The 27,601-nt window shown below is 34.4% G+C and overlaps 2 protein-coding genes, 1 long non-coding RNA gene and 1 pseudogene across 4 annotated transcripts; 2 read left to right on the forward strand and 2 right to left on the reverse strand.

Annotated features, from left to right (window-relative positions):
* Positions 1 to 2,436: 2,436 nt before the first annotated feature.
* LOC145582484 (uncharacterized) lies at positions 2,437 to 9,093 on the reverse strand (annotated as a pseudogene). Its single transcript, XR_014099888.1, has 8 exons — positions 8,090 to 9,093; positions 4,916 to 5,048; positions 4,544 to 4,759; positions 4,080 to 4,235; positions 3,648 to 3,900; positions 3,118 to 3,518; positions 2,864 to 2,980; positions 2,437 to 2,776 (listed from the first exon to the last, which is right to left on the reverse strand). The product of XR_014099888.1 is annotated as an uncharacterized LOC145582484 (transcript).
* Positions 3,453 to 4,771, forward strand: LOC145582485 (uncharacterized). The gene is made up of 3 exons (XR_014099889.1): positions 3,453 to 3,550; positions 3,635 to 3,810; positions 4,418 to 4,771. It is a non-coding gene; the product is annotated as an uncharacterized LOC145582485 (long non-coding RNA).
* A 4,165-nt stretch (positions 9,094 to 13,258) lies between the features above and the next one.
* LOC145582486 (pentatricopeptide repeat-containing protein At1g80270, mitochondrial-like) lies at positions 13,259 to 18,313 on the reverse strand. Its single transcript, XM_081639472.1, has 3 exons — positions 18,161 to 18,313; positions 16,765 to 17,356; positions 13,259 to 14,571 (listed from the first exon to the last, which is right to left on the reverse strand). The coding sequence occupies exons 1-3, from the start codon at positions 18,196 to 18,198 to the stop codon at positions 13,321 to 13,323; spliced, it is 1,881 nt and encodes a 626-aa protein (XP_081495598.1). The 5' UTR covers positions 18,199 to 18,313; the 3' UTR covers positions 13,259 to 13,320.
* Positions 18,314 to 20,102: 1,789 nt separating this feature from the next.
* On the forward strand, positions 20,103 to 26,083 carry LOC145582487 (uncharacterized). Its single transcript, XM_081639473.1, has 7 exons — positions 20,103 to 20,237; positions 21,378 to 21,537; positions 23,543 to 24,178; positions 24,263 to 24,403; positions 24,906 to 24,997; positions 25,495 to 25,563; positions 25,755 to 26,083. Exons 2-7 carry the CDS (start codon positions 21,405 to 21,407, stop codon positions 25,902 to 25,904), a joined length of 1,221 nt encoding a protein of 406 aa, XP_081495599.1. The 5' UTR covers positions 20,103 to 20,237; positions 21,378 to 21,404; the 3' UTR covers positions 25,905 to 26,083.
* Positions 26,084 to 27,601: the final 1,518 nt, after the last annotated feature.

The following is a 27,601-nucleotide window of genomic DNA, read 5'->3' on the forward strand; positions in this document are numbered from 1 at the left end:
TACCAATGAGTAATTTCAAGCAAGTTTTTAAAGAAGATATAGTTTATTTCATCTTTTTACTGATTTAGTGATTTGTTTTAAGCTACAAAATCTACAAGGGCCACCGAAGCTCCATCATTTTCTGTGGAGTGCAGTCAAGGGTAACCTTGCTGTGAAAGAGTGGCTTGTCCAACGTCACATCGTCCATAATGCCTCATGCTCGATTTGTGGGGCTGCTAGGGAGTCAATTATACATTCGTTAAATGCCTGTGAAGCTGCCACTGCCATCAGGGATCATAGCGCGCTTAGAGAGAATTTTAACATTTTGTGGGTGCTCCAACTGAGTCGTTTGCTGATCTTTGGGGTTGGCTGAATAGGAAGTGCAACCCTGGGGATCTTAGTGCTATGGCTGCTCTATTTTGGGCTACTTGGCGCTGCAGAAATCTGATCATTTTCGAGTATAGCAGACCCGACTTTGTGATGCTTGCTAGTTGTTGCTGGGTATAGCAAGCTGGTCCCAAGACTAAAAACTGTACTCTGCTCGGGTCTTCAAAGGTGCAGCTGCAATTCATGGATCTGTCCCCCCAATGAGTATGTGAAGATCAATGTAGATGCTCATGTGCCAGAGGTAGGCAATGCAGGGCTTGGTGTGGTCTTTTGAGATACAAGTGGGAAGATTCTGGTGGCAGCAGCAAAGAAGGCACCACTGTCACACCCGGAGTGCATAGAGGCCCAAGCTGTCAGGTATGCTAGCTATGCAATTGGCTCGTACAATGGGGAACATGAGATGCAGCGAATGTAATCAAGAATGTGACTGCAAACGTGAATGGCTTCTCCCTGATCTTCGCTATCTATGATAATATTTGGTGTGATAGACTGATAGAGAATGGTTTAATGTTTGCTTATTTTCCCATGTTAGAGAGCATGTAATACCGTTGCACATCTTGTTGCAAGGTGTTATACTGTTGCACATTTTTATGACAACTACAACGCTTTCATGCATGCATAGTGACAACTCTTTCATGCATGCATAGTAAATGTACAACTCTTTAATTTCATGCATATATATATAATTATGTATAGGTGTATAGATATAGGTCGTTGGAGATTAATAATTTAATATTTGAATTTGAATTAATCGGTATAAACAAGAAATTTTTGAATTTGAAATTGAATTCGAATTTGAATTAACGAGTATAACCCCTCAATTATAAGATTCAAATTTTTTTTTTTTGTTTCTTATTTTTAAGAAATATAAGATTCAAATCTTTATTATTATAGAATGGAATATTATTATAGAAATATTCCCTTTTTGAATTTAAGTAATTTCTTTTTTTATACCAAATTCAGTACTGAACATTTGGATTGCGTTTGCATCAATGTAGTGTTGGCTATTTTTGCTGAAATGATGAAAAACTAGGAACAGGGAAGGTAAAATAGCATCAGTGTAATAAAAATAACCCTTAACGACAATTTGGTATTAAAAAAAAATAATAAATAAATAAATATATATATATATATATATATATATATATATATATATATATATATATATATTATATTATATTAGTTATATTAGCTACATTTAAGCCAATTTTGTTTTTTTGTTTTTTTTTTCTATAATTTCTGGTTTGGTCCATTCCTCCCCGTTACCTGATGTTGTTTTGATTTGTGTAAATACATGTATAGCAAAAAAAAAAAAAAAAAAAAAAAAAAGATTCAATTAGATAAAAAGCACAAGAAAGAGAATATACAAGAGAAAAAAATGCGAATATGCCAAAAGCATTAGAATCTTACTAACTACAAAACAAACATTGTTAAACAACACCCTTTGATAAAACTGCACTATCCTTGTTTCAGAATTTCTGAACTAAGCTAATCATCACCCTAATCTCTTCTTCCTCTTTAATCAGGTAATCAATCTGCTAAATTCAATTTCAATTTATAATACTTATTGGTCTTTTACTTCATTAATTTATATATTTACTTGTTTTATTGCTCCATATTATACTAGTAGTTCGTTTGTCATCAACTTTTCCATTTTACTTGTATTGAACGATCATATTTTATATGGTAGACTTTGTAGCTCAAAACTGTCAAAAACCTTAAATTCTGTTTAGCGTTTGTGTCATTGTGTGTGTGCGTGTGAGCCCGTATATGTTTGCTCCTTCACAATCTCTGTTACATGAACTATTCATTTCGCCTCAATTACCCTAATTGAACCCTTGACACTCGGACATGGGTTTACACTTGGTCAATTTTAATTCAAAATTATAATTTTATTTTTTTTCAAAAATAATAGCCAGGTCATTATATGCTTAGGCACGTACCTGTGTCAGACATGGGTTCACATTAAACATTGGTCAAGTAGTTGTATACTTGAATATGCTGATTTCTGCTTGTTGCTCCATAATTTTTTTATACAGTTGATGAAAAAATTTACATATAAGACTAGTATCATAGAATATCTAAATCCCTCAATTTCAAGGAAAGTTTGAGCAATAAAAGATCCAGACTTGACAAATACTGCTGGATAACCTAAAGGAGCATCTATCTTAGCTTCAGTACCTAAGCAGTTGTACACCTTTCCTGACCAAATATGAATCCAAGAACAACTTTCTTCATTTTCTAAAGGAAAATACACCTTTGCTTCTCTTTTGCCTTTGTCTAGTACAGGTGCCACCAGAATCTCTGATCCAACTAGGAACTGCTGGTATGTTAGTGTCTGCACATATTCGTCTTTAGGGTAGTGAAGAAATAAGTGCCGGCACACCGGGAGTCCCTTCTCTGAAGCTTCCTGTTATAACAAATTGCAGTTCAGAGAATGACATGATGTGTAGGTGATTAAAAATACTAGTTGGGCTTGGCTAATAAAAGTATTTACCTTAACAAGTTGGATTCTGTAGAACTTCCAGGCCTTGTACACCTTTGCAAGGCGGGCGAAATGTGATAATGTTTTGTGATTGGAGTAGAATTGAGAGTTGCAGGATGGTTTGTTTCCCTATATGAGACGAATGTAACAGGATGGTAAGTTTGTTGAAAATTATATCAGTCGAAAATAGCATATAATATGTTTAATACTGATACTTCTGCCTTATTAGTTTCAAGAAAAGGTAAAGATCGGAAGAACAAACGTACTTCATGTGTCCGGAACACTGTGGTGAAAGCACAAAATTCCATCCATCTGAACAGCAGTTCCTCGCTTCTATGATACTTGATTAGAGGTAAGTTTACTGCACAATACCCTCCAATATCACTGTGATTAAGAGCATAACCAGAAATTCCGCTGCTAAGTAGACCAACAACAGCACTTTTAATCCCATCATTTGCTTGCCAACTGACCATTTGATCTCCCTCCCAGAACAGCATTGCCCATTTCGGACTATCCCTGAAACCGGCCCTCATGAAGAACACCAATGCCTCTTCAGGGTCTTCCTTTTCCTTGCCTGAACAACTTGATTTCCACTTGTCGACAAACTCCCTGTTTATCTGAGCCCATAACTCTGGATATCTGTTGTGAGCAGCTATAGGATCTTCACCTGAGCAATGAATGCATTCAGATTTATCCGAGGTTAGTGTGTTTATTTAAAGCAGTAATTTTTGACTTCAGATGATGCAGAAGAGTTATATATGTCCTTCTCTTTATTACTTGCAGTATGGTAAAGTACCTGAATAGAGGGTTGCATCAACAGGGAGGCCTTCACCAAAATCAGCCATCCAACCCCTGATTCCGTCATCTACCATTTCTTGTAGGATGTTTTTGAACCATGGTGCAGTTTCTGGGTGTGTTAAATCAAGCATCCCCACATCAAAGGCCGTGTTAGGAACCATGTATGGCTCTCCATCCTTGTCTTTCACTAGTATGTCCAACTTCTTTGCTTCTTCGAACATGTTTCTTCTCCTGTTTGGCTTCTCATCAGTCTGGTAAGAATGTCATGTAACCAATCATTAATCATATTAAATAAGCAATTGACAGAACTCGAGTGATCATGGGGAAGACAGGTGCACCCTACACGCGGGTGTTTGATGCATATCAACTGGGAACCTGTGCTCCAGAAAAAAGCAAATGTATAGGATAAACTAATGAGCAAACTACTTACTGGTGCTAAACAAGGATTGCAATAACTCATGACTTTGATGTGCTGATTGTTAAGATCTTTAACAAGTTGCTGCCATCCTTTATACCGCGTTGTGTCTACTTCCCAATTCCACCATAGTTGTGATCCGACTAGTGTTTCTCTTTGTCCAACCCAATCCTGTGGTTGCAAAATTTCATTTCTTGTCATTATTATTGTGCATCAAGGTACTTAAGCAACATTCGAATCTTGATCAATAATCCATTAGTAATGGCACAAGGCCACAAGTCACTAAGATTTCAAACAAAGTTTGTCATCCTTAAGTAATGGCACAACTTTCTCATGTTCATTTATTTTTGTAGGGCTGATCATGGGCCAAGCTGAGGTAACTGCCCTTTCAATCCCCGGTAAACACAGGCCAGGCCGAGCAGGGCAAGGACTATAAAATGAAGTGTATCCAGGATATATATATATGCATTTGAAATTACCTGCAGCCAGAATGAAGAAATGGGAACATCATAAGTCTTAAGAATGTCCCAAGTATTGCGGACAGTCTCGGTGCCTCCCTGCATTCCAACAACAGCCCCTGATATAATCCAATGAGGAAGTTCAGGAGGTCTTCCTATAGATTCTGTTAAAGTTTCAATGATCTCAGTAGGTGAGTTTCCGTGCAATATTGCTCCTGCAACCGAGTTTCCATGTACCTATACAGCCAGTGTAAACAAGTCAAAAGGGTATCTGGGTATGACTATCCTAACTTTTATGTACTTTTCCTCCGACTAAATCATGAAATGCTAATCATTTCGATTGGTTCATATTCTGTAAAAATTGTACTGAGTAAATCATTTAGCATGCTTTACCTGAATCTGAACTCTATCTTGCATAGTTAAGTCGAAAATGGTGTAATCGTATCCTTCTAAGTAAAGAGACCTCATCTTTGATGTCATATAGAAAGGAGAGGGTGCATAGGTTGTACTCCAATCACCAGCTGCCCTGATAGAAGAGATCAAATATTAATTTCAAGATTCTATGTTAAGCGGACTAATGCAGGTATGTGTTCAAGAGTCGAACTTGGTTAATTTTATACAAAAGTTAACATGATTAAGAGTCGAGTTTTCATAACTGGGTTAAAGTGTCGAGGTTCAAACATGGGTACTTGAGTGAAACAAAGAGTTCAAATAACATAGATTAAAAAAATCGGTCATCTCATCACTTTTAGAGATCAAGATGATTGTGACTACACAAAAGAAATTTGGATGGGGTAGCTTAGATTAGATATGATTTACAAGCGTTGTCTACTCAATAATGAGAGTTGATGTTCTTAGGTGGAGCGTGTTTTCCTTGTTTAAGATAAGGTGAGGTGAAAATGGAAGATATTAACAAAACGTTAGCAATCACAATCACAATCACAATCACTCAAAATACAAATAAAGTTTTGCAATAATTATTAAATGGAACTCTGAAAATATCAGGGATTCTGCAGGGTTCAAGTGTGTAACCTTTACCCCATTTGGTGATTATTATATACTAACTTCGTCCCTAAATAATATAGTTGGCCACGTAAGAATCTTTGACCATAAAGTTGGCCACGTAAGAATCTTTGACCATAAATTTGTTAAGTAATACATACTTCTTCTATTTTTTTATACTTGTAACACACATTTTATCACGTTTATCGATGAGGTGATTAAATTAGGTAAACGAATGAATTAAGCTATGAAATTTAAACCGTAACAACTTATCCCTTTCTCCTTATAGGTGTTAAAATTTTGTAATTTAATTTATCCGTTTACCTAATCTAATATCTTCCTTAACATGCGTGCCAAAAGAATGTGTTGCAACTAAATAAAAACGGAGGAAGTAGTAGTGAATTGCTATTTGTCACAATAAAATTACTCAAGCTATAGTATTAAATGACCTCTATGCCCCTTTTAATTTTGAAAATTCCATACTCATCCAACCACCACTAACTTTGACCCACTACACTAACCTTGACCCTCCAAGTTATGGCTCCACCTTGACCATTAACTCCACCACAAGTACCGCCACTAACCCTAACCATTCAACACGACGGGTCCACCTTAACAACTAGCTTGACCACCAACATTGTAGATTCACGACGGTTGACCACCAACATTGTACTTTCCGACCACTAAAATGAGTCTATGTCGGTCTGCGTTCATAACGGAGGCACTTGGTAGGGATGACGAACCTTCGACGCCGTCGAGTCAAGTATATGTCCAACTTTTTTTTACATTTTCCGATGTACACGATCACACGTAATACACGACTATACCATGGTATAGTCGCATATTATATGCGAATATGTGACTGTACCATGGTGTAGTCGCATATTACATGCGATTGTACCATTGGTATAGTTGCTGGTACAATTGCGTATTACATGCGATTGTACCATCGCCGCATGTAATATGCGACTACACCATGGTACAGTCGCATATATGCGGTCATTTACCGTTTAAATTTTTAAATATTTTTTTAATAATAATTAAAAATAACAAAATACATTCAATTAGTAAATTTACGAAAAAAAAATTTAATTTTATTTTTTTCACATGAATCTAATTTAATACTCATAGTTAAATTTAATTTTAATTTTTTTTTGAGGAAAAAAATTTTAATTTTAATTTTTAATATATCATGTAATAGTTTATAAGTATAAAAAAAAAATAAAAAATTGGAGGGGACATGAATGATGAGAAAATTGGGTGGGGTCAAATATTAAATTGATAAGGGTAGAAAGGTCATTTAATATTGTGACATAAATAATTCCATTGTGGCATTTAGTAATCCCCTTGAACCTATGATGTTAAAATAACAATGTAGATATTTCTATAACTTGTAGATCATACTGTTGAACTATATGAGCTTATGAAGTATGTTTTTTTTTTTTTTTTGAAATTAGTATGGTGTTTTCTTGCATATATGCATATTTTGGAGAATAGCGGAGACAATTATTGATCAATAATAACATAATACTAAAACAGACACCAAGAATGACACGTGTTATTTCTTGGTGCTGTCATTTTACCTCCAAAACCATCCTTCATCTTCTTTTGCCAAAAATGTTTTAGAGAATATTTATATAATATGATTTGTTAATAGTTTTCTTATATCTTCTATGTATTCACAATTAACTAAAATTTTATTCTAAATATTATAATTCGTGTCTTTTCTTGTCAAACTCTTTTAAAATAATATTTGTATAATATAATCGATTTCCTATTTGGTTATTTTTTTGGGTAATCATACCTTTTTATATATTGATATGCATTTTAAATTATGTTGGGAAAAATAAACTAATGTGACTATTTTCTTTTCTCCAAAAAAATTGCAAGATCACTTTGACTATGAGTTAAACTCCATTTCCTCTATTTAATCCCATTTTACCATATCACATCCCTATTTTGTTTGTTTTTCTTTTTCACTTCGTACGTACCATTGAATTAAGAACTAGAGTATTAAACATTATTATTATTGTCGTAGTAAGTCACATATTGTTTTTAAAACTATTTCAATAATATACAACTTTAATTTATACAAAATTAAATTTTCTGATTTTCTGGTTAAATCCGTGCATCGCACGGGCACTAATTTAGTTTATTAATATAGTTTAACCACAAAAAATTAAATGTTGTTCTTTGGTTAATTTAGTTCAAATAGCATTGCTGATGCACATTGTTGTATACTTGTATAACTTTGGTAGTGTAAAATGACTTGTACATTGAATATAAATATCCTACAAACAGATTGTTTATAGTTACTTCCTCCTCTTCTCTTTGTCCTTTTAGATTTGCCTCATTTTGACATTTTGTTTAGTTTAAATGGATTCACAATCGTTCCCTATTTTATTTCCTACCCTATGTAGAGACAAAATTACCCATCAATGTAACATAATTCCTAAAAGAGTAAAAGTTTTAAAAGTATGGGACAAACATTAAGAAACGAATGGAGTATAGATTACGAACAATAAATAATAAATAAAAGATTGAAAAGAAAGTGTAATAATGTACCTATAACTAACCAAATTGATTGCTAGAGAAATGGGTTGATCTCCTCTTCCAATCCCTTGTTCTTGAACAAAAATAGGAACCCTTTTGCCCTTAAAATCCATATGTGAAAATTGTTCTCCAAACCCAAAAAATCTCTCATTTTCTTCACTTGAATAAGTCATACAAATCCTGTTAAACTCAATTGATTTTGCTAACCATTTCTTCTCTCTTTCATCATCTTCAACTGATATCACTGCTGCTCTTAATGGTAACCAACTTAACCCGAATTTTCGCCTCCGAATTCGACCCGATTTCTTATAAACACCCTTTGATCTCAGATTAACAACCTCATAATTTGGTTTATCAATCTTCACTTGGAACCCAATTTGATGGTCATTTTTCTGATAAAAAATAACCCAATATTTAGCATAACAAGAAATTTTTCCAATTTTAATTTTCTTGTTCTTGTTATAAACCCTCCCTGTTATTAGTAAAACAGGGGATTTAGCCCCTTTTAAATCTTGTTTAAGATCAAATCCAATGAACCCAGATGAAGGATCTTGATCATTAATCTCTAAATTCCCATCTAAATCAAAATTGATCTCTTTAATCTCTTCAACATACTGGTGTTTACAAACTAAATTGATTTTGCTATCGCTTATCGCGAATGATCCCCTGCTTTCTTCAACCTCTGTTTCAGCCATTGCAGCAGAAACAAAGGATTTCCCAGGAATTGTAGACCAAATTGATGTTTTAGATTTAGAAAGATGAGAGATTGAGAGATTCCCGCCATTTTTGGAGGTCCAAAAAGCTTGGAAATGGGTTCCAATGGAGTAAAAATGGTGAGAAGGAAATGAAAGAGGATTGAAAGAAAGGGTACCTTGAATGAGAGGGAGAGATTTTGGGGGTGAAGGAAAAGGATTATTGAAATGTTTATGATGTTTTTTTATTGTTTTGAAGGTTGTCATTTTTAGGGGAATAAAAAAAATTATTATTAAGAGAGAGAATTTGTTGTGCAAAATTGATTTGGTTTGATTCCTTAGTTTTTCGTTCAATTTGAATCTTGTGGGTACTTAACCATTTATAGATTCTAAAAGTTGAAGTGTAAGATTCATGACTCATAAGGTGCATCTAGACCACCAATGATATTTAATACATTTGCCCTCCATGGCTCCATGTCACCATGTATCATCTAACATCCACAATCACGTCAAATCATATAAAAGTTCCTTCTACTACGTATTATTCTTTCCAATAATTATTTACTCGTATTTTGAGTGAAAAACATGTATGGTATACGCCTGTTTTATACGGAGTAGAAATTTTTGCTTAACTTTGGTCGATTGGCGTAAGAAAGTTTATTTGGATTAGAGAGAAATACAAGTTTATCTACTCGTTTAATGATACATACACAAAAAGTTGATTAGCTGGGAAAATTGTAAATAAATCAATAGTTTTTCATTAAATATGGGTTTCATAATTGTTGGCCGACTTATTTACAAAAATACTACGTTAATCTATTTACAATTTTGCCATTTATTTATTTATTTATTTTAAGAATATGTCATTTGTTAATCGATATGAAGGACATAGATTGGGAATTCCACTAAAATTGGACAAGTTTGTAAATTTATGGGATTTGTCAATAATACTCAAGTTTTTTGGTTTTGACTTCTTGCTTTGAATTGGGCAACTTTGACCGACTTGCCGTCATCAACCGCTGATAAACAAGAGGAAGCTTCTTATATGACAAATGGCCAACCAAAACAAAATACAAGTAAGAAAATAATCAAACTACTCCTATAAGATATGCAGCGTATGCTGGTTCAAGTATGAATGTACTCGTGTTTGTGAAGATTCTAAGTTTGAATTTAGGTAGACAAGGTAGTGGAGTAGTTGAAAATGTCTTTTCTAAATTTTAAATAGGAAAATTGGAAACATTATACATTAACAAAATTGTGTGTATGAGTTAATTTTCGAGTAGTAAATAGCAATAATATAGTTATAACTAATAAGGGAGTACCATGTAATATATGCTGACACAACAAGTGTTTTCGTTTTTTTATTTTGGTTCAGTCGACGAGTCGGGTCAAATCTAGTTCGAATTTAAGTCGTATTAAATTATTGTGCTCATACAGATCAATTTTGAATAAGGTTAGATCAAATCTAATTGGGATTATATTAATTTTTAACACCTCTAATATTAAGTTATCAAATTAACATGATAAAATTATTACATACTTCTTGATTAGTAGTTTACAAATCACGCACGTGAATATATAACGATTTATGGAGTACATACACAACAAATGGGATATCGCAAATTTTGCAATAGGGCTATTTGGTCCTACCCTTCTCTCCAGCCAAAATGCACGTGAAAACATGCTCGATGAACAACGATGCATGCAAGTATGCAACTAAATAATGGGGGTCTAAATTCAATCTTTTAAGTAGTAACTAGTAAACTGTTATCTTGTTCTCGCAATCTTTTAAAGCATTTATGATTTTGTACTATACTTGTGTATGTTTTTTTCGTTGATTTAATTTGTGAAATAGTGTTGTTTCACAAATCACAATGTTTATGTCATTAAACTAACTTTACTTTTGTGACTAAACAAAACAAAAATATCTTAATGTTATTCTGTCTAAAAAAAACATACTATGTAGTACGGAATAGTAAACTATTCGAGTATTCCAATAAAATATGAACTTATAAAGAATATCATTTCATACTACGAGTACTAGTAACTCTTAATTTGGACACTAAATCCAAAAGTATTCTTTGCCCAATAATTAATCATACAAGTATCATGTTAATTCAAAATTAGTAAGGTAATCCAAAATGTAATAAAGATGTTTAAGACTTTTGTTTATATAGTTGGAATGTATAATAAAGATGAATTTTGACACATAAAGTGACTAAATTCATGATGAATGTGGCCATGATATGTAGGATTTTGTACCAACCCAAGAATATGGGGTCATTCAAACCTTCTTAAATTCAGACATTCATCTAAAAAAAATGGAGAAATTTTAAGGAATGATGAAGATTATAGAGTATACACAACCAAGTAACTCTCCTCCATCTCTCATGGCAGATTTATTCCATCTTATTTCTTTGATGAATTGATTATTTCTGGCCACAAAGCTAAGTAGGACTCCATATATGCTCTCGACCATCTAACCAGTAACCATTATTATGAGTAATCATTAAATTTTTCATTATATACACTGTTAAAATAGTGCACTTTTTTACTGAGTTAAAATATTTACTTATGTAGTTATGTTCTACTCCCTCCGTCCCCAAATTTCGACCATTTTGGCCTAATTTTAGTCTTAAAATGATCGATCCATTTACATTAAAATACCCACCAATTTACAATAATATTTGTGCAAAATTAGTTTTCCCATATAAAATTTTGTTTTTTCATGTATTTTTAATACTTTATCTCTCTACTTTTTTACAAACCTCATGTAAATTTATCTTTCCAATATATTTTTATTTCTTTTTATTTAAGTTTCTTAATAACCGCGAAATCAACCCAAAAGGGTCGAAGTTTTGGGGACGGAGGGAGTATGAATTAACTCATCCTTTACAATTTATGTGGTCAAACTAAATAGTAAATTTGATTGTAATTTATACTTCGTATTATACTTCATATAAAAGAAAAATAATTGCAAATGAAGTATTTTTTAATGTAAATTATCAAGATTTTAACTTTTTTTATAAGTTTCACTTATACACAATTAAAATCTTAATAATTGTGAGATTATAAGATGAGTATGCTCGATCTCAAATGTCACAAATTTCAAACAGCAATATTGCTCATGACTTCATCTGTATGTAGCCGTTAAACAAAAATAACGAATGTAGCCTTAATATAAGCATATGGACATATGGTTCATTTCTGCCAAATGATCTCAGTTTTTTTTAATTATTTATTTACATTTGTTATATTTGAATGGATTAAAAGTCCGAGGCAATTTTAATGACAAAGTTACAAACTTTGGACTTATTTTAAGTTTAGTTTAATTCTAAAACTTGTTTTTTTAGACTTATTTTAAGTTCAGTTCAATTTTAAAACTTGTTTTTTTGGACTTATTTTCAATTTGATTCAATTTAATTTAGTTAAGCTAGTTCATTTATCATATACAGTATGCTATCTATTACGAGTATCAATTTAATGTACAGCATGATCAAAGTTGGTGTGTATAGTGTTTACGTCAAACTAATTACATACCATATGAGTTGTGAGTTGTGACCTATTATACCATACTTTCAAAATTAAAGGGGCAGTATTATCTCAAACCGTTAATAGCCACTATGCAAAGCTCTACCACGCGCACACATTGTACTTGCAACTTAAATTTGACATATAAAACAAAGATCTTAACCCATAGTGACTTTTCTTATTTGAAAACAAGTTATGATTGGGCAAACAAGCCTGTTCTCTAGTTTAAATTGAAATTAGTTTCATTTGCCCTACGGCTCAAGTATAGCACCACTGAAATTCAGCTCAAATTTGATCACCACGTACACCAATCTCGGCAGCAAAAGAACAAACCACGCGGAACATGGATTCAAACAGTGTAGCTCAATCAGCTCTATACGAAGGTACCATTTGCAACAGTGTCCGATGAAATCTGTTCACTGCAATCCGTAGTGATAAAAAAGACATAGGCTCAGAGCAATTGTCCACAAAAATAACCTAGTAACAGAGCACGTAATTGTAAAAGGGAAAAAATCAGGAATAGCATAGTTCGTTCAGTTGCAAGTCTGAAACAATAATTCATCCAGGGAACAACTGATTATAATTCAAACAGAATTTATACATATTATTAGTTCAAAGGATGGAACAGGATAAAAAGAGCACAAGGCCACCTAACGGACGAATTTATTACCAGACAGAGTGAACCACGAAACAAATAGATGATTTGATCACTAGTACCTTGCTGTCATATGAATCTTAAGTAATATATTCACATTGGCAGTATCAAAGGTGATGTTCTTGTATTCCATAAAAAAGGAAAAGAGAGAAAAATGACATCAAGATTTGCTATTGAACTAGCAAAAGCATACTTCTACAGTGGTCTAAAGCCTACGCAGAATATTCTAACATTAACAACAGAACTTACAATTCGAAGCTGTATTTTAGATACCAGAGATGGAATAGTTACCAACTTTAGGCATTCAATAAAAGCAGATATGCAGTTTCTACTGCAAGAATGCAATGGATCATTCAGCAGAATCTTCAATCGAGCAAATCAGACACGGCATTTTTTCTAAATGCATCAACCTGAGCTAACTGTCCAGCAAGTCCTTTATTTGGGAATATATTATCTGCCTTCATCCTCTCTCTAAACCCATATGCTGGAACCTTGGCATTTATGTACGTTTGGAGCAGTGCACTGAATGGCCTCGCACGGGAAACATAGCCAGCCTGCTTCATCCGAAGGAATATTTTCTCAGCATTATGGATATCACCCCTTTTAGCATACTGGTCTAAGATGGAAATATAAGAACTAAACAACGGCCTCTTCTGCTGATTCTGTGAGGTTGCTTTCAGCAATATAGAGTCTGCTTTCTCCACTTCCCCAGCATCCACATAGAGCTTCACAAGAGCATCCCAAGCAACTGGCCCAATTTGGCAGCCACTGTTTCCCATCTGCTTTAGTAGCTGCTTTCCCTTGCCCAGCATCTTGTTTTCTGCATATACTTTCAGCATGCAAGAATAATGCCGAGTAGAAAGCTTATTGATTGATTTCTCCATCTTATGGTACACAGCTTCTGCTTGTTCGACGTTCTTCAGCTTCCCAAAAGCTTCAATAGCAGCCAGGTAATCTCCTTCTCGGGGCTTTGGCTCGCAAACTTTCCACACTCTTTCAACATCATCAGCCTTGCCTAGATTTGCATAAATTGAGAGCAAAATGGGGCAGACTCCGCGATTAGAGTTTAGGTCATCCCCTTCCATCTCCTGCAGAATTGCTTCCGCCTTTTCTTTGAGTCCACCAAGGGCGTAATGACGAGCAAGAGTGGCTTGGACACGGAAGTTGGGTTTGATGCCTTCAGCTCGCATTGTCTCAACAATTTGTTCCATACCAATAATGTCATTTGATAGCCCTTTTGTGTCTATCAAGAGTTGGTAAGTAAAAAGAGTGGGCTTAATATCATCTTTCTCCATCATTAAAAGTACATCTGCAATTTTTTTCTTATCAGTTCTCTTGTAAAGAACAAGCAACTGGTTGCAAGTAAAGGGTGAAATTGGAAAGCCAAGGTCCTTCATTTTATTAAATATCTCTTCAGATTTAGCCACATTGGTGAGGAACACACAGTTGGTAAGCAAAGTTCTATAGACCACTTCTTGTCTGTGGGATTTAGGGATAGTGTCGATAAAAGTCTCCGCCTTGTGAAGACCCAGCACCTTGGCAATCAGATCCACTCTAGATGCATAATCCCGCTCGGTGAACTCAAAATCCTCTCTTTTATATAGCCACTCTGACAGCTGACATTATGTTTAAAAGAGTAAGAACAGCATTAATATGAGCACAATATCAACATTATCATATACATATAAGTCCATATATCCAGAATTATGTGGAAAAGACATCAGCATATAATGATACAAGTACCATTTCAATTGAATTCCTTGTACACAGAGTCATAGACTCCTAAATCATGAACTACAACAACAACAAAGCCTTAGTTCCAAAATGATTTTGGGGTCGGCTAACATGAATCGTTATAAGGATCCGTCCATAAAGGAAATATTAATTATGGCTAAAAGCCAAATTAAAATATCACCAAATAGAAATTCATATCTTGAACAACTAAAACAAGAGATATAATCAGAAATGAGGTTATTCGCAAGAAAGTAGGTGTGGCAGGCATTGCAGATAAGCTAAGGGAAAATCGTTTGCATTGGTTTGGGCATGTAAGACGGAGACACGAGGGTGCACCGGTTCGAAGAGTGGGACCATGGAGGGGTTAAACGAGCAAGAGGGAGACCGAAAATGACTTGGTTGGAAGGAGTTAAGAAGGATATAAAGTATATGGATTTGCATGAGGATGATGCATTGGATCGTAAGGGATGGAGGAGGAAGATTTATGTTGATGACTACACGGAATAATCAAATGTGGTTCATGTTAGCCGACCCCACTTATGGGATTAAGGCTTTGATTGATTGATTGAACAACTAAAACAAAACAAAAAGGCCCTAAAGTTGCTTCTTTTACACAACCCACTTCCCTCCCAAATTATACTGTTTCCTTCACAAACCTACAGTAGACTACACAAAATTCAGTCCAGTAAGCAAACAAAGCATATAAAGTAAAGTTGTAAAAATCTGATAAATGCATTTTGCTTCCAATACAGCAACTCATTTTCCATACAGCAGACTGCAGAAAATATAACGTATAATGTAATCACAAAAAATATCCAAAAATGCTCTACCTTGTGAAAAAGAAGTGTAAAAAGAAAAAGAAAAAAAGAACCCACAGCAAAGAGCGCAATCTGCTGCCTTGTGTTCTAAACCAAAATATTTGATAACCTAAAAAATCAATTCCATCCTAGAACAAAGGCAAACTTGAGAAGATAGAAATCTCATTCCTATGCATAATTTACTTTGCCATGGATGTAAGCTAAAACTCTAAAAGTAACTATGGCAACATTTAATAGCATTAACATACAAGAATTATACTGATAATCATAACTGATAAAAAAATTGCTTCAGATTTGGACAGATGACGTAGGGAAAAAAAATCCATCACAAGATTATTAATTTGCAAGGATTGAAAAGGTGCACCAGCATCTAGATGAAGAGGCCACCCATCTAAACATTTATTGCTAAAAACAAAAGGCACAAATTATCAGCCACTACGTAGCTACAATTTAACATAGAGGCAATTGGATATTCTTTTTAAACATGCTGCTGCTATGAAGATGCGCCATTAAGAAACTCAACAAATGAAACAGGACAAGAGGATGATCTCAGAATAATATGATACCATCATATGCACATTGCCACAAACAACAGCACAAATATGTAAATCATTCATGAAATTGATGAATATTAGAAGAGCAAATGGAGTTTCTATGTGGTTTACACTTTACAGTAAGCCATATCCTACTAAGAACAGTGTGTTAAAAAATACAATCCAATAACTTTTTGACCACAAGACAAACTCCATTCTTGACAAATTTTCTACACCCATGAATGTGACCATGTAAGTCCTATGACCTTACTCATCTATAAATTGAATACAAGATTCTAAGAAGCCACTTCTAAAGTTCTCACCCATCCCAGTTTTAGGAGATGACTAATGCCTTGATACCAAAACAAATATTGGAGCATTTTGAGCTGGATATTATGAAGCTATGAGTGCTTTCTCTTTAATCAAATTTGATCTATCTGAACTTTTTCCACTTCTACAAATTTCTCTGAACTTTGCAACTAAGTTGTAATTTGAATTGAACAGCCCTTATTGGAACTTATCCAAATTAATTAAAATTAATTGGAACTTATTAGAGCTTATTGAAACTTAAATATTTTTTTAAGGTGATGATAACATAGCCTAAGCACTTGAATTGGAAATGAAGAACAAGTCAAACAAACAAAGGAGTAAATGCACATGCACATTCACATGCAGATGCTGCAAATAATTAGCAAAACACATTAGAAGATGCAAGCATGAGCACCTGCAAGGCCTTTGAAAACATCTTACGCCGTCTTAGATTCAAAAGAGCATGATAAACTTCAGCGCGATTTAAATCCTTGCTCTCAGTAGCATAATTATCAAGAGCTTTAGAAAGAGATGGACCAGACTCTTCAAAAAGTAGTTTCAACAGAGGTGAATGGCCTAACTTCTTCGTTGATGACATCTCTCCAGCATCTTTCAACAGCTCAACTTCCAGGGTCTCTTCCGTATTCTCATCGACATTAGATAAGTCAGACTCAGAGTCAGAATCAGAATCAGATGAACTGTCACTATCTTCAACACCTCCCCCAGTAGACTCAGAGGGATCAGGTGTTTCAAGCTCAGAAAATCCCTCTTCCAAGTCATCCTCTTCCTCTCCACCACTCTTAGCACCAGCTTCTGAGGAAACACTTCGGCTCCCAGCTGAGAACTTATTTGGAAAATGTACAGTACACTGGCATGCGTTAGATGTTATCCACCTATCATGCATCAAACCACGATGCTCACAGTTCTTTGACTTGTCTTCTGTATGGCCACTGAACTGTCCAAGTCCAGCACAAGCTCGAAATGCTGCTACATTTAATCCTTGAGCCCTGAATACACAATGAAAACAACAAAATTTACCAATCATTAAAACAGCGAAAGACAAGGCACAAATCATATAGATCATGTACGGACTCTACAACATATAATAGATGAAAGTGAAAAGGTGTTGAAACAACCACTAATTGAAGGAATCAAGTCCAAATGCACACTTGCCACTCCTAAAATTTCTAATTTTTGAGCTTTATAGCTTAAAACCATTACAACCGTTCGAGCTTAATCTAGTAACCAATTCTGCTCGCAGAAAAAAAAACCCGACATGAAAAGATATCATCTTACAATTCTTAATATTGACATTCAGTTTATCCACCCATCCCCAAATCCTTAGGAATGCAATAATGCATCCCAAAACAAAGATAAGGAATGTATTAAAAAAATACCACAAAACTTTATTTCTTTTGTTTAAATGCCCGAATTCAAGCAATCCTCTCTTCCTCATATAACAGGGTCATTTCATATCATAACTGGCCCCAAAATAAAACCACAAAAAATTAATACTCAAATTTTCTCATCTCTGACAATAAAAGCACCATCTTTAGAGGAGAAATGGTGAGGAATTACAAATATTAAACAAACCAAAAGTCTTTAATCTCAATTCCAAACCACAATAAATCAGTAAAAAAAAAAATTCAAAACAAAATAACACATAATTTGATTTAACTCAAAACAAAATTCATTATTTTATAATGTGAATTACATGCATCAATCATACAATGTTCTGTGAACAAATGCAAACAGCAACTAACAAATCGAAAAAACAGACGTTGTTACAGAGAGAAAGAGAAAGAAAATACCTGATAGAATTTGCAGAAGCTCGACGAAGAGCCCACATTGTTCGCAGCTTCGAAGATGATTTACAGAGAAAATTGTAGAAGATTAGGGAAAAAAATATAGAGAATTTGATCGAAGTTTGAGAGAGTGAGTGATAAACCCTAGAAATGAACAAAGCTTAAACCCTTGAGAAAGACTGAGAGAGTAACGTAATTGAACGAAACGAACTTTCCCCAAATTACACTCTATGGATTTTTTTGATTTTGGCCCAAATTATACGGGCTTGTTGCATCTATGAAATTTAGGGTCCAGGGATTGCGGGTGGGTATTAAAAGGGCGAGTATGGATAGTGGATACTACTTTGGCGGATATAGGTATAAAGGTCATACAGAGTATTCCGATTTCCTAGTATACATCATGGATAGGGATGGCAATCCACTCCGAATCCACCCCTATTCCGATCCGGTTTGAAGAAAAAAATCCGAGTCGAATCCGAGAAATAATAATCTGAATTCGACTCTGACTCGGAAGAGGGTCGGGGTCTACTTAGAATTTGACTTATCAATCCGACTCCGATTTTTCTATGTACTTAAATTTTTTTTATTATTCAATTCTTTGAAGTTGAGTATACATGGGTTGCTATTGATAATTGGGTCAAAATTAAATTTAAAGTCGGATTCGGATTCGGAGTCGGAGTCGGAGGTTGAAAATTTAAGACGGATCGGAGTCGGATGTCGGAGGCGGAGGCGGATTCAGATTAAAAATCCGACATTTTGTAGGGTCGAAGTCGAATTTTTCATAATTCGATCCGATCCGACCCATTGTCATTCCTAATCATAGGTAGCAAAGTGGGTGTTGGATTCAAGTCGTACTCGCCTAATACCTTCCTACCAGCTGCTCATCTATCACTTACCAAATATCTACCACACGTCCACAATTGCACCTGACTCAACCCTTATTATTGTATTATTATTTTACCACAACTTTACCTCTAATTTTGGTTCAATATTAGTAGAGTAAAATATAAGAAGGGAATTTAATGGATAGTTATTTTATTTCCGATGTTTGGTAAATATAAGGAAATGAAGAGAAGAAATTCCTTTAATTTTGAGAAGAAAGGAGAGTAAAAATTTTGTAAAGACTCCTTTCTTCCACTTCATTTCCTTTCTACCAGTTCTCATATCATTTATCATACAAAGAAAGTAATAAAACTCACGTACTTTCTTTTCTTTTCTGACCAAATCTCATCAACCAACCAAAGCCTACCATTATTAAACTCAAATATTAGCAGTTTATACTTTATTACTCCATAAGCCCAACTTAGAGTGGGCAAAACATAACAATCTAAGTTTCTACACACCAACTCACCTTTAGTTCTCTACCTCCTTTCTTTCTCCCAAAGCATCAAATTTCCAATTTTTGGGGTTGACAAATTTTTATATTTGGTCGAGATTACTCGGTCAGGGGTTAATCAGTCAAGAGTACCGTGAGTAACCTCTAACCGAGTAACTCCGGCCTCATGATATGGCCAGCTACATAGAAAAATCCTCCTTATTAAGAATAAATAATAGTGTATTAGATTTATTATTATAATGACGTTTACAGGAGTAACTTTTTTTTTTATTGGCTGTTGGCTTATTAGTCCACTTTTTCACTTAATTTTGTCAAATACTTTTGTAAACCGGTGACTTAAACAATTAAACTTAGAAGCCAATTCATACAATAAGTACATTCAACTGGTCAAACAACGCTGACAAACTGGTCAACTATCCAAAGTCAATCGTCGATTACCAAACAACTCAAGACTGTTCTAATTTAATGAAGTGAGCTAAACTGAATTGTGTTTATTGAAAATGGATTGAACTGAACTGAAAATAAGTCGAAGAGATCTGACCCTATTTTACTCCTTTGCCAATGTAAAAATGATGTTTGAAAAGCATAAAGATATTTTTATCCAAAGTGGATATTTTCGAACACTCATCGTACCTGCAATTTCTACATTTGAAGAATAAAAAAAAAAATAGGGGGAAAGAATAAAAATACATCAGACGAAAATTAACAAGAGAGAGAAAATACGCCATTTTTAAACCATCAATAGCTGTAAGTTTTCTTCCATTTCTTCGAAATTTGATTTTTGCAGCGTCAATTTGTTGAATCTAGGGTTTTTATAGTTTTATTCTTTTGGTGATGATTTTATGGCAAGGTGTAGCATTTTAGGGTTTATGTAGATTAATTTGATTTTGACTATTTAATGATTAGTGTTTTGTTTTCTATATCATTTCAAATGATTATATTTCATTTTGGTTTCTGCAATTAGTTTAATTTCGTAATTTTCCCTTGAATTCCCTTGTTGTTAATTCGATTTTGGTGTTTTATAGTTAATTTTGAAATTGTTGCTGTGAAAAGCTGTTTGAAAATCTGGATGTACTTCATGAAATGCTGGTTACCTTGGCTTTGGGTGCTCAAAGCTGTGTATTTTGACAGTATGGTGTATACTCCTTAACTTGTTTAGCAGGATTAATCTTAATTTGACAGTATTATGTAATAATTTATCCCGGGTGGTGGGCGTGCTTGGCCGGGGGTGGGGTGGTAGCTTGATAGAGAGTGGAAGGTTAACTGTCATTTTCTTGAATTGCACCTGGATAATAAAATTATCTTGTATTCCTAAGTTATGTTGGATTAGGGATGAAAGTGTCAAACAAGTAGTTTGCTTAATCTAGTTTTCAGGGTTATACAATGGTTATTTGTTTTACAGTTTAGGGTTTGTGATGGTTTTTGATGAGTGGAGTTTGATTTTTAGAGCTACATCAGTTTTCCATACATCACCATTCTGTTATTAGCAATTGATAAATTTAGTGGTGATCGGGGCAGCATCTTGATTTCAAATATGTGAAATAAGGTGGATGATAGGTTTCTGTACTCTATTTGTTCTGACTGATGGACATCTATGGTTATTTAAGGCTATTAAGAGATGGAACTGTAGAGATTTGTTTAAGCAGCATTTTTATTTGATTTGCTTGGACTAATACAAAATGTATTTATTATTCATTTTTTTTCCCCATACTGATTTACATTCAATTTGGCTGTGGTACACTACTTGTATGAGGTAGAGGGCATTACACCGTTATAGTAGAATTTTTTGTTTACCTTGGTAGTTAAGTAGTTTGGTACTACGTTGTCTAGTTCTATGGGTTAATTGAATAGCCTGATGACTTTTTATGCTTTCACATTTCTATGTAGGACTAAGATTATATTTGTCTCACCGCTATGGATTCTAACCCGTCCTCGCCAACCCAAGAAAGTAATGAAATGAAGGCTGAATTTCGCAAGATTACCAATGACACTGCCAATCGGAAATATAGGTGTCACTCCCCAGTTTCTGGATCTTCTGATGAAGATGGTTAGTTTTTTTTAAAGTTGCTTTATCATTTTCTCTTGTCTGGGAACATGTTGTTTGAAAGTTATGAAGGAATTATCATGCATACATGCAGGAGATCCCAACCTAAACGAATACATAATAATTGGTTCCTATCTCTATTTCTTCTTCCCTGATCCTTATACCTATGATTTCTTGTCATGCTTGTTTCTCAGATAACATAGATGCATTCAACCCTATTAGTCTCTCAAGGATTGTGATGGAATAGAATGGACATGTATGATATTCTTTTGCTTCTGTATTGCTTGATCCATGTTTCCTTTTCCTGTATAAAATCATAATGCAATAACATGCATTTCTGGAGAAAGAAACAGTTCCTTTGGGTTTCTTTTACAGTATTTGTTTTAAATAATTTCCACCATTTTGACTTTTGTATTACTATTCACTTGCGGACATGCAACACATCTACCAATTTTATTTATTTATTTATTTATTTATATTATCTTTTTTATTTAAAACAAATTTTAATATGTAAATTATTATTGGATTAGTCTTAAGGTACATTTTTGAATCGTCAACTTTTATAATACTTCCTTTGTTTCTTTTCTATTGTTACATTTTGACTTTGGTGGTCAACGTATAAAAAGTTTGACTATATAAATACACTATCATAAAGATCATACCTATATCATGTGCGATGTTGTTGGATTCGTCTTGAAATGAATTGCCAAAATATCATCTTTCAAATTTTTTTTCCCTCAAATCATATTGAATATATACATGGTCAAAGATGTGCCTTGGAGACCAGAAGGTCAAATTTTGACAATAGAGAAGAAACAAAAGGAGTATTTACTTAGATATCTATTATCAAAGTTGCGCATTGCTGTATTTGAAATTTATGTTGACATTGACATACCAAAAAAAAGGAAGTATATGCCGTTCAATAGTGTTTTAGTCTTCAGTGGTGGTGTATCTTGTCCGGAAGAGTAATTTAGTATAGCTGTGTTTGCAACCTTTCACCTACCATATCATCTGTGAGCTTATGCTCTAGATTATTACTGATAAGCTAGTTGAGAAGCATTCAAAACTCAAGTTATGTCTGGAGTAGCTTGAAGGAGTTTTTCAGCTAGTTTATAAATCTTTTATTATATTCAAAAATACCCTATGAACTTGCCATTTGCCCATTTCAGTTAGCTTGGTCATGCCAATCACACTTAAAAAAAGTGACCTCAGATGCTAAAGGAGCAAGGCTCTAAGACTGATTGACTTATAGTCTGGTAGCCTCTTTTGAAATCCTCTCTCTCTCTCTCTCTCTCTCTCTCTCTCTCTCTTTCTCTCTCTCTCTTTATATTTATAACATACTTAGTGTATTATTATTATTAATTTTGGGACTAAGACTTTGTTGTTGTTGTTGTTGTTGTTGTTGTATGCTCTTCATACACTTGGGTCATTTGCTGTTTTTCTTCCTACCATCTCATTGATTTATTTTGAAACATTGGAGAGGTCAATATATCAATGCTTGTAAACTTTTACTATTCTTTGCATTGACGCACAGTATGTGTATTGAACATTTGAACTTGTAAGTGGTGCTCAGTAGGTTATAGTGTAGTTTGTATATGATGTTGAAACTGTCTCTTTTTGTAAATGAACTTTCTAAATGCTGTCCGTTGACTGTTTGAACAGTGAGTGCAACTCTGTAGGGATGCTTTCTTGATTGTTGCACGTAAGAATTAGTTGTGGACAGCCGTACAGGCGTACACTCTTACCCACTTGTGAGGCTTTGTTTATCCCTCTTTAATTTACATGCTATGTTCAATGTAGTAGGTCCTTTCTTATCATTCCAGAACATCTTTCTTGATTATGATGTACACTGCCCTATTTTATGAACTTCAAAGTGCTGCCCATGGTAAATGTTGCCTAAGAAGAACATCTTAGTTTAGTTATACCATGCATGTCTATTTTCATAGCTGACCTGCCGGAGTGTGTAATGTAGTTTTATTTTTATCAGTGACCAATTTTAAAATTTCAGGGAGCCCGAAACGTGATCACAGCTCAAGAGCCAATAATGAGAGAAGGAACAATGATAAAGTGGATGACAGAAGATCCAGCCGGAGCCAACATGGTCGTGGCAGTGATTCTTATAGACATTCCTCAAGAGGTGATAGACATGATGATCACTCTAGGTATGGGAAGCATGCAGATGAAGACGACAGAAGTCTTGCAAAAGCATCTGTTCGGTCAGGACGAGAGTCGAGAGAAGGCGCTAATTCTGATTATAGAGATCGAGAAAGTGACTACAATAGGTCTAGAGACCGCTACAAGGATGTGGACAGGTATGCAAGAGGTAGGTCTGATAGGACCAGGTGTGATGGGAGGCGTGGAGATAGGTTTGATGACCGTGATAGGCATTCTAGGGATAGAGATTATCACCAAGATGAGAAGAGGGAGTACAGGAGTTCTAGAGGGCACAGCTCAAAGAAGGAAACTAGTGATATGAAGGATTTAGAAGGTTCAAAGTTCAACCAGGAGAAGAGTAATAATGAGGGGCTTGACAGACTTGAAGATAGGCATGTTAGAGCAAGAGGAAGGTCCGAAGAAAGACCTGCTTTTGTGAGTGAAGCTTCCAAAAGGACTAAGTTCAGCTTCGGCAGTGATGACAAGAAAGGTGTGAGTTCTTATATAATTTTCCTCAGCTTAGGCTGTTAGTCCTTGTCATTTGAAGTTTCTTAAAACATTAAAATTGCTGCAGATGAAAGGCAATCATCAGGTTCAAAGCAAAGTGAGGATTTTGCGGCTAAAGTATCACCTGAGCAAGGTCTTAATTCTGGTGATGAGTCTGCTACAAGCGTGGATGCTGCTAAAGTTGCTGCCATAAAAGCTGCTCAATTAGGTAAGTGCAAATCTTTGAAGCAATTTGTAGAACTTAAAGTTATACCAAGTAACATTAAGGCAGTTTTGTGATAATTTAGGCTTAATTTATAATTAACATTGGCTTGGACTATTTATGGGGCATTTATATGTTACTAATCCGTAAACCCTTAATCATTGTCTTTGAGCCTCGGCATTTGATTTGGCAGAATAAGGAAATTATAAAATTCAGATGAGTCATATTAGGTTGTTTTACATAGCTGGCAACTGTTCCTACTCTCATGGTTGTTCCATGCTTTTCTCCCTTTGTCCTAGAGCATTTCTTTTCTAACTGTTAATTTCTAAAGTATGAAACACTGCATCCATTTTTTTTATGATAGGTGGATTGTAGTGTAAGTTAACTTTTTCTGGCAAGGGAAGTAGGCTGTTTATGTATGCCAGATAATATAGCTTATTTTTGTTATACTTGTATACTGCTATGTAATTATTGGAAATTTGGCTGTAAATGGTGTTATTTAATGCAGTTAATCAGAACCTTACAAGTACGGGGTTCATGACTGCTGATCAGAAAAAGAAGCTACTATGGGGAAATAAAAAGAGCACCACTACTGAAGAGGTACTTCTCAAATTTTCTTTTATTTATTTTTTTGTCAAGATTTCTTTATTCATTGATTGGCTTCTGCTTTTGTAAATTTGGTGCTTGTTATGATATCTAATTGTGGCAGTTGATTAGTTCTACACCTATCTACTTTTGATAGCAGGAAGATGGAATTGGATTATGATCAAATTTTGGCTGTCTGATTATCATTTGTGTTATTTATTTAAGCTGTACGGTCTTTTAAAAAAAAAAAAAATCCACCTGCCTTGTAACTTCTCTCGTTTATCATAGGCAAGTTAACCCTAATCACATTAGGCTTGTCATATCTTTTTAATTTTTGAGATGGCACTCGCATCAATTGAGGATGTTGAATTACTGATAGTGATGAGTACTTCAGCAGTGCACAGTCCCAGTTCCCTGATCGAAAGGGGCCATGATATATCCTGTTTATTTATAATTCACCTTCTTTGCTGCTTATATATGGTTTTGGTGAATGCGTTTTTTTATGAATACAGCCTAGTCATCACTGGGATACATCTCTTTTTTCTGATCGCGAACGACAAGAGAAGTTCAACAAACTCATGGTAATTCTCCTTTCTGCAATATTCTCGCACCAGGCTACATTTTGGTTATAAAATAATTTAATGGAAAGATAATCTTGGCATAGTAAGTTCGTAGATTGTAGATACTCAAGCATGATGTTTTCTCAATTAGTATTCTTCACTAACACAGTTTTAGAGTCTGAGGTTGCCTTGGTACATATGGCCAATTGTAGGGTGTGAAGGGCGAAGTGAAGGCGGACACGAAACCTCCGAGCAGTCAAGATGCAGAGAAGCAGAGAGAGCAGCTTCAGCTGGATCTAGAGAAGCAATACACTGCTGGACTCCGACGAAGAGATGGTCGCACTGTAGGGTTAGGTCTCTAAAATCTTACTTGGGTGTCTCTCTTACAGCTGAGACATTATTCAGCCAATTAATATTTATCGTTTGTATGAGAATTTTGTCGAGCGTTGTATTGTGCCGTTTGAAGGTTATGAGAATTCTGGGTTTCTATACAACTATTTCGTATTGCTTTCCTCTGTTTATTAATTGCCAGTTCTGTGAATTGTTGTTCTTTTCAGATTTGTGCTTCATTTTTTTAGATCACAAAGTTGTAGATAATGTTTCTGCTATAGAGTTTGGACTTTTATAAATCGAAGCAAACTAATTTTGATAGGTCACTAGGGAAAAAAAAAAACCCTCATGACTTGAAACAGTTCAGGACTAGGTTATACTGTGTCAATCTATGGCTGGTTAGAGGGGACTTAGAGCTGTTCTGGACTTCTCTGATAGTCTGATTACTCGCTGCAAATAATAGTTATACACTGATTTGACCATCTATGCAGCTTATTAAATGGATACCTATAGAACTCATCGAGACGTGCAATGTAGATGGCTTGGGCTTCTTGTCACCCCTATATCTGATCTTAATACTTGTAATAATAAGATAATAAAATGTGCAAGTACTCGCATACTACTTAGATGATTTATAATGCTCTATAAAAATTGTTGGATGTAGATGTAGTAGCTCCACTAGTCCAGTGGTTCTGATAGAGGCATTATAATTTATAAGGTTTTGAATCTAAAAGAATATTCTTGTTACATTATAGATGGGAACTTAATAAAATGGCAATACACTAATACAGTAATACGTCCAATTTTAAAAATACCCCCCCCCCCTTTTTTTTTTTTTTTTTTTTGTGCTTTTATTACTAGGCAGTAGGCACTACTTTGTTTACAGCAATTTGTCATATATAACACTTATCTGATCAGTTGCAACTTGAGTTTGATTCTAAATGATGTATGTATAAAGCTAGAATCTTGAGGGGTTAGGTAGGAATGAAGTTATAATGAATCTTGTTGTCCACACTCCAAGTCCAAGATCCACGAAAATTCATGTTTTAAGTCAATGATTGAAAGTAGTGATGTTTAAGATTGAAAATGTATTAAATGATAAACCCAATCTTAGATCCCATTAACCCCAACATTGACACACACAAAGTAGTTTTAGTTTTGTTTAATAAACAAAGGACAACATAAGATGACAATTATTGTAAGAGCATTATAAATTTATAATACCTAATACTTTTGTGCCTAAAAAACTAAATTAGTGGTAATTAGGGGACAGAATATTCTCTAATCAGCTTATATTTCTCTAATTAAGCATGCAATTTGCAAAGAGACTGATCGATTCAATGGAAACATAAAGTTATTTTGTTATGCTCCCCAAAAGCTCAAACATGAAAATTATATTCCCTAAACCAATAAAGAAGCTAGATTCATACATAAATATATAAAAGATATTTTACTTTAATTGTTGTGGGAATTTTTAATTACAAATGAATATATTGAATGCTCTATATCATAAAGATGCACTAACCAATAAAGTAGTACTAGTAGTTAAGAGCTTAAGATATTTTAATATGGTGGACTAGGGAGCCTACATAACGGGTTTTCAATCTTCAGTCTTGAGTACCACTCTTTAAGATTTTAATATAGTTTGTATAGACAAATCGGCATTTGTCCTGATTTATGTTAGAAGAATCTTTTTAGGTTTTAGTTTAATTATCGGTGACATCTGACT

This window comes from Chenopodium album, chromosome 15 (genome assembly GCF_948465745.1).
Source record: "Chenopodium album chromosome 15, dcCheAlbu1.1, whole genome shotgun sequence".
Lineage (NCBI taxonomy): Eukaryota > Viridiplantae > Streptophyta > Magnoliopsida > Caryophyllales > Amaranthaceae > Chenopodium > Chenopodium album.